The 6743-nt window shown below is 48.0% G+C and overlaps 1 protein-coding gene across 1 annotated transcript in view; it reads left to right on the forward strand.

The window, feature by feature from the left end:
• Positions 1 to 1693: 1693 nt before the first annotated feature.
• The window catches only part of GAB3 (GRB2 associated binding protein 3), a 40864-nt gene continuing 35814 nt past the window's right edge, over positions 1694 to 6743 (forward strand). Inside the window, exons 1-3 of the mRNA XM_007956654.1 lie at positions 1694 to 1786; positions 3110 to 3413; positions 5283 to 5285. Of these exons, the coding sequence (XP_007954845.1) occupies positions 1694 to 1786; positions 3110 to 3413; positions 5283 to 5285 (400 nt within the window). The remainder of the gene's footprint in view (positions 1787 to 3109; positions 3414 to 5282; positions 5286 to 6743) is intronic.

Genomic DNA, 6743 nt, shown 5'->3' on the forward strand with positions numbered 1-6743 from the left:
GAGAGAACAATCATGGGAGAAGGAAGGTCTGCTTATACACAGGGAGACAGCTCAGGGGGCAGGAGAGTATGGAGGGATGGACACTGGGAAGAGGTGACTATGGGGAGGAAGTGGGAGGAGAGCTGTTGCATTGTGGTAAACTGTGGTCAGTGACATGAGACAAGGTATATGTGAACTTCTGTATGAAAAGTGAATTTACTCTGTAAATCTTCAGCCAAATCAAAATAAAATTTAAAAAAAATGTTTTTTTTACTTTGAGCCTAATTTAATGTACAAATTCTCTTTCTGTTGTCTCTTCATTTTCCTTCATCACTTGCCTGTGAAGAACCTGGGCATTTGAGCTGCAGAGTTGCCCCTAGTCTGGTTTTTGCTGCTTGCACCTTCCAGCACCCTTCCATTTGGCTCTCCATCCTTGCATTCCCTGGACATGGCTCCCACGTTCTTCGGACATGACACTACTCATATATTTTTTTTTCATAAAGTGTTGCTTCACCACGTGCCTCTCCTTTACAGAAGCTTGTAAGCTGTCGGAGCAGGACCATGTGCTCCTCCACCCAACAAAAAGTTCAGAGACCACATCATTTCTGCCTTTGCATGACCATAACTCCTAAGTAGAGATTTGAATCTGTGGTAGAGCATGCTGGTGATTGTCCACGATTGACTGTAAAGGTTATGCTACAAAGTCTTCACGTTGTGATGTGACCACTGTTTGCTTTCTGCTCTCGTACCTGCCTTCATGCTACTTCCTCTGCCATCACTTCCTCTGGGAAGCCTCCCCAGACTCGTTGATTTGGGAGTGATGAACCTCCTTGTGGTCCTGTAGCCTTGTGATTTTCCCTTACAGTTACCCTGTTTACACCAACTGTAACTGCCTGTTTATCTGTCTGCCCTCTCCCTCTCTCCACCACTAGACCTCAGTTTCCCTAGTCTGCACTGTCCAGCGTATTAGTAGGCTATCAACAGATATTTGTTGAATGAATGAAATAAACCCACACTTGTCCATGTCATTCTCACCCCTGCACCCTGCTGCTTCCTGGTTGACTCCTCTACTGCACCATCTATTACCCTGGGCTGAAATGTACATGTACACAGTGGGCTCTTTAGGGACCAACTCTAAACCCCTTCTCTACCTCCATCATCTAAGGGCACTTGGTATCGAGCTCAATAAATAAACTTTTGGTGTTACTTTTCTCCCTGACATCATTATTGAAGGATAAGAAATCTACTGTTTGCATAAAATTAAGATTGTTAACGTGAAACTTATTTCTGTGCTCAGTTCAACTTCCTCTTTTAGAATCATTTTTGGGAAGTGCAGCAAAGTTCCTTTTCATATTTCCTCACCAGAGTGGCCTTTGGAAAGTTTGGGGTCCCCCATTCTTCCCATGAAAGCATGCAGTGTATCTGCCATACCCAGGGCCACTTTCCGGGGCTCTCCCCAATGTCGGGGAGCATGAGACTAAGCACTCATAAGCCTGCAGTTCGGGCTCCACACTCACGGTCCACCTCTCCGTCCCTACTCCTTCTTGATTCTTAGTGTTGGCACTTCACCCCAGGCCATGTTTTGACAGCACCCATTTATGGGATCATTTCCTTGAAAACACACTGACTTAATCCCACTGTTTTGTCCCTCTCCTGAGTAGCCAAGCCTCTTTGCAGAGCTTTATGGCACTTGAAAAGGTTTTGCCTGTCAAGCATGGTTTCACCCTCCCTGTTTACCATGGAGGGACTGCTGGCTTCCTGCCGGCTGCACCTTGCTGCAGCCTCAAAGCGGTTGTTTCTTCCGAAGGTATAATTGTGGGTCATCTGAATTCTGGACATCCTCAGGGAAGGAGCTGATAACACCCAAACGGCCAAGGTGTCAGGGATCAAGGAAGCTAATGATACATATATGTGCCCACCGAGGGAGCTCCACGGTGTGTCTGCTTCGATCTGCACCCCTTCTTGGTCCTGAGCCAAGGTGGTATTGTCTGCAGCAAAGCATTCAAGGTCAAAGAGTGAGTGGGGAGCCGAAGGCCCTTGATCCTGGTTGTGGGTGGCACACACAGCAGCCTACCGGGGCCAGGGCTGGTTTCTGATCACGGCCCATGCTTTTCCTGGCCCTCTACCTTTAAGGTCTGGCTCTTCCCAGGATTCCTGTTACGCTCAAGAAAGTTCTTTTCCATTCTTCTGGTGTTTCTCAACAGGGGCACTGATAGTGTTGGGCCGGACAGTTCCTGTCCCTTGCTCCCATTTTTTATGACAAGCAAAACACACCTAATTTCTGATGTTCCCTAGTGGACTTATGTCCTCCCTGGTTGAGAAACTCTGTGCCTTCGGAGATAGATGCATAAAATGTCTGCCATCTTGAAAATCAACCACTGGACCCCAGAGCTCTCTGCTCCCCTTTAGAGGCAGCCTTCTCTGAAGAGTTGCTTCCACTTCCTCTGTGTACTTTTTTACTTCACATTCATTGGGGATCCTTCCACTGCCACCAAGTGTTCACATTCTAAAAGAACCCAAACATGGAAGGGGCGATATAATGCAAGTGATTAGGAGTGTGGGTTGGGGGACTCCCACTGCTTAGTTCAAATCCATTTGTGCAGCTGCTCAGCTGTGTGACTTTGGGCACACTACTTGACTTCTCTGAATCTCAGTTTTATCCCATTAGGATAGTTTTGGAGGTAAATGGGTTACTTCAAAGTACTTAGCCACTCTACTTAATTCTCTCAGAATTCTATTAGGAAATAAAAGGTATGTACATACTGGGAAGGGAGAGACAAACCTGTCTTTTTCCATGAATTGTCTATGTAGAAAATCCCGAACAACTGACAACGAAACTCCTCGAGCTAAGAAACAGAGACAAGATCAATATACAAAAGGCAACTGCTTTCCTATATATAGGGAGTGAACAAGTGGAATTTTAAATTAAAAAACACAACATCATTTTCATTAGTACAGAAAATGAAATGCTTAGGTAAAAATCTCAAAATGTGTATAAAAATAAATGTCGGAAGCTGGGTGGACTTTGGGTGTCATCAAGAGAATGGCTGGTTTGCTTCTTTTCTGCCATCCTTAGCATCAGGTTGGTTTTGAGCAGAGCCAAGTCATTGCTTGTTGCTCTTCTTTGCAGGCCTGGCGAAAGCGCTGGTTTGTCCTGCGGCGGGGCCGCATGAGTGGCAACCCTGACGTCTTGGAATACTATCGGAACGCACACTCCAGCAAGCCCCTGCGTGTGATCGACCTGAGGGACTGCACAGTGTACAAGCACGCTGGCCCCGGCTTTGTTCGCAAAGAATTTCAGAACAATTTTGTGTTCATCGTCAAGACTGCTTCTCGTACATTCTATCTGGTGGCCAAGACTGAGGAAGAGATGCAGGTCTGGGTGCATCGCATCAGTCAGGTCTGCAACCTCTCCCACCCGGAGGATGGTGCAGGTAGGAGTTGATGCGGGGCTCCTGCTCGCTGAGGGGTCTCTGCCCTGCTCTTCTCTGGGAAGCTGCTGCAGGAGAATGGGCCACGGGGTAGACCTCCTCGTTTGTGTCAGAGCTGGCCCCCCCATGCCCCTCATGCACAGCACATTGCAATTCTTAGAGACTGCACTCTTTGGCCTGCTTTAAAGGTTCAAGTCCAAATGTGAGAGGTCAAGAAAGAGTCCCTCCTGTTTCTTCTCAAGGTTTCTGCAAGGTTTTCTCAGGGTCTCTGCAAGGGCAAGTGGCTGTAAGTTTGCTTTGGGCTGTTTCTGGACAGTGGGAACAACTTAGTCCTGAGGGGAGAAGTCTACATAAAGTACCCTTAGTGCCAGTGGGGTTCAGTTGACACTGCGGTCACTGCCTGGACACTAACAGCCAACAGGATTGTGCAGACCATTAGTCACGGGCTCAACTCCACCATCCCTAAGTGCGCATGTATGTAACTGCACATGTGCTTGATTGCCCTTCCTCCCTCCCCCTCCCTTAGACCTCCCTCCACCCCCAACCGCGCATGTAACATATCAGGCTTGCAATTCCGTTTCCTTCAAGGATTTTCTGGTTGAGCCCTGCAGCATCATTGCACTACACGCCTTGATCGTCAAACCATGGGCTTTCGAATCTGGTTTCTTTCAGTCTCAGTCTAGGAGATAAAACCTTGCTCCTAATCCCATGCTTTACAGTCATTTCACATTTAAAAGGTTACTGTATGTTTAAAAGGTAAATTTAGCAAGGTTTTTAAGCAATTAACTCGTTTTTAGCACCTTCTAAGTGACATGCATGTAAGGAGCTCTGTGGTTAAAGCACTCACCTGCTAACCAAACAATCAACTGTTGGAACCCAAAGGCCACTCTCTGGGTGAAAGATGTGGCAGTCTGCATCTGTGAAGACTGACAGCCTTGGAAACCCTGTGGTGTAGTTCCACCCTGTCCTCTAGGGGTGCTGTGGGTCAGAATTGACTCCACGGCAGTGGGTGTGGTTTGGGCTTTGCATCTGTGAAGATTGATAGCCTTGGAGATCCTGTGGGCAGTTCCACTCTGTCCTCTAGGGGCGCTGTGGGTCAGAATAGACTCCAGGCTGTGGGTGTGGTTTGGGCTTTGCTTCTGTGAAGACTGACAGCCTTGGAGACCCTGTAGGCAGTTCCACTCTGTCCTCTAGGGGTGCTGTGGGTCAGAATGGACTCCACGGCAGTGGGTGTGGTTTGGGCTTTGCTTCTGTGAAGACTGACAGCCTTGGAGACCCTGTAGGCAGTTCCACTCTGTCCTCTAGGGGCGCTGTGGGTCAGAATCGACTCCACAGCAGTGGGTGTGGTTTGGGCTTTGCTTCTGTGAAGATTGACAGCCTTGGAGACCCTGTGCTGAAGTTCCACTCTGTCCTCTAGGGGCGCTGTGACTCGGAGTCCACTTGATGGCAGTCGGGTTGTGTTGGTATTGATATGCTTTCCATCATCTGCCACTGACTTGTCTACACCAGAACACCAGGTGGCAATGAAGAGTCAAAGCTGTTTGCTTTCTGAGCACAAACTTCTTTTTGTCAATCATGAAGGCTTATTAAGTAACACTGCTACACTTTCAGGAGGTCTGGTGGCGTAGTGCCTAAGGCACTTGACTGGTAACCTGAAGGTTGGTGGTTGAAACCCACCTGCCACTCCTCGGAAGTAAGATTGGAAAAGCTACTTCTGTAGTGATACCGCCTCAGAAACAAAAGTAGGGGTCGCTGTGAGTCCGATGTGACTCGCGGGCAGGGAGTTGGCTTTTATTTTTCTGGTTGAGCCTTCAGAGCAGTCCTCCTGTACCCGGCAATGGAGAGCTCGCATGGCCTCCGTCCTCGCTACAGCGGGTGGCGCTTCCTGGTTTGTGCAGCATCGTGCACATGAGGCAGGGCCCTTCGTCATCAGCTCCTCAGCCTCCTGCTGCCTTGCCCCTGGCCCTCACTCCCTACCCTCTGCCCAAATACTTACGTATTTATGTAGCTTGTTCCGTTTTTCTTCTGTTTCTTTCCTCATCCATAAGTTAAGACTTTAACCCAAAGCATAGGCATAATATGTTTCCCAACAACCCAAAAGAAACAAGAAGGAGTCAAGAGCCTCGCATGGAGTTAGAGGAAACCAGAGGAGTTCCTTACACCCCTCTTTGTCACCTGTAACCCCCCGAGCTTGGAGTCAGATGGGGGAGCAGAGTACTTGTCACCTGAGAGGCACCCTGAACGGCGTCCTGTGGCCTCCCACATAGAGTTAGCAGGCTGCGCAGACGCCGGCCCAGGGCTGTACTGTTTGGGCCCTCGAGTGCTGCTCTCAGAGAAAATACCACAGGCGGGTGGCTCAAACAAGCAGGCACTTAGTCTTTGTCCAAATTCTGGAGGCTAGAAGTCCGAGGTCAAAGTGCTAGCTCTCGGGGTGGGGTGAAAACCTCTCAGCCTTGGGCTTCAGCTCAGCCTCTTGCTCTGTGCCCAATGAAGCTAGATTCTTCTCTCCACTCAGGCAGCTGCTGGCTGCTGAGGCTGCCAAACCCAAGGTCAACAAATCAAATGGCACAGTCCCAAGATTACTAAACAACATGTCAGGCCACTAGTTCAAGTCCAGAGACAGTTCCAAGATCAGCAGGCAACATGGCAGCCTGCTGGGTGAAGACTTGGCTACATGCGGGGTCCAAGCGCACCAGAAAGCTGCAGACCTTCTCCAAAGCTTCTCCTTATATACAGGAAGCTGAATACATCCCAAAGGCAGCTACTCAGCTGCACCAGTAGATTCCAGCCTTGGAGTTCATTACCAGTCTCTTCATGGGGAATCGCCACATCCATCTGCCCGGCCACTCAATCAGGCCCAGCCAAGTTGACACACAACCTAACGACCACATCTATTAAACGCTTTATGCATTTTAACTCCTTTTCTCCTCACACTCATTCTATAACATGTGTACTGTTATCATCTCCACTACCCACAGAAGGTGGTAACTTGCTAGTTCTACAGTAGAGGCATTTTCTGAGACAATAGAGAGAATGTTCCACTTCTTCAAAAGTGTGGGCTTTTCCAGTCATCACAACACCCTGTTTCTTTCCTTCATTTGCCTTTTAACAGCCATTGACAATATTCTTTATTTAGATGTTGTTTATCTGTTTCCTGTACTAGAAAGTAACTCCACTGAGGGCAGGGTCTTTGTCTCAGCTGTCTTGTTAGTATTAGAATAGTTACAGGCACATAGTAGGTGCAGTAGTAGGTATTCTGTATGGACGTATATAGACGCATCCATCTATCTATCTATCTATAAATCCAAACCAAAAAAAAAAAAAAAAAAAAAA

The sequence above is a fragment of the Orycteropus afer genome, unplaced genomic scaffold (genome assembly GCF_000298275.1).
Source record: "Orycteropus afer afer isolate SDZICR_OR568_19922 unplaced genomic scaffold, OryAfe1.0 scaffold00647, whole genome shotgun sequence".
In the NCBI taxonomy this organism is placed as follows: domain Eukaryota; kingdom Metazoa; phylum Chordata; class Mammalia; order Tubulidentata; family Orycteropodidae; genus Orycteropus; species Orycteropus afer.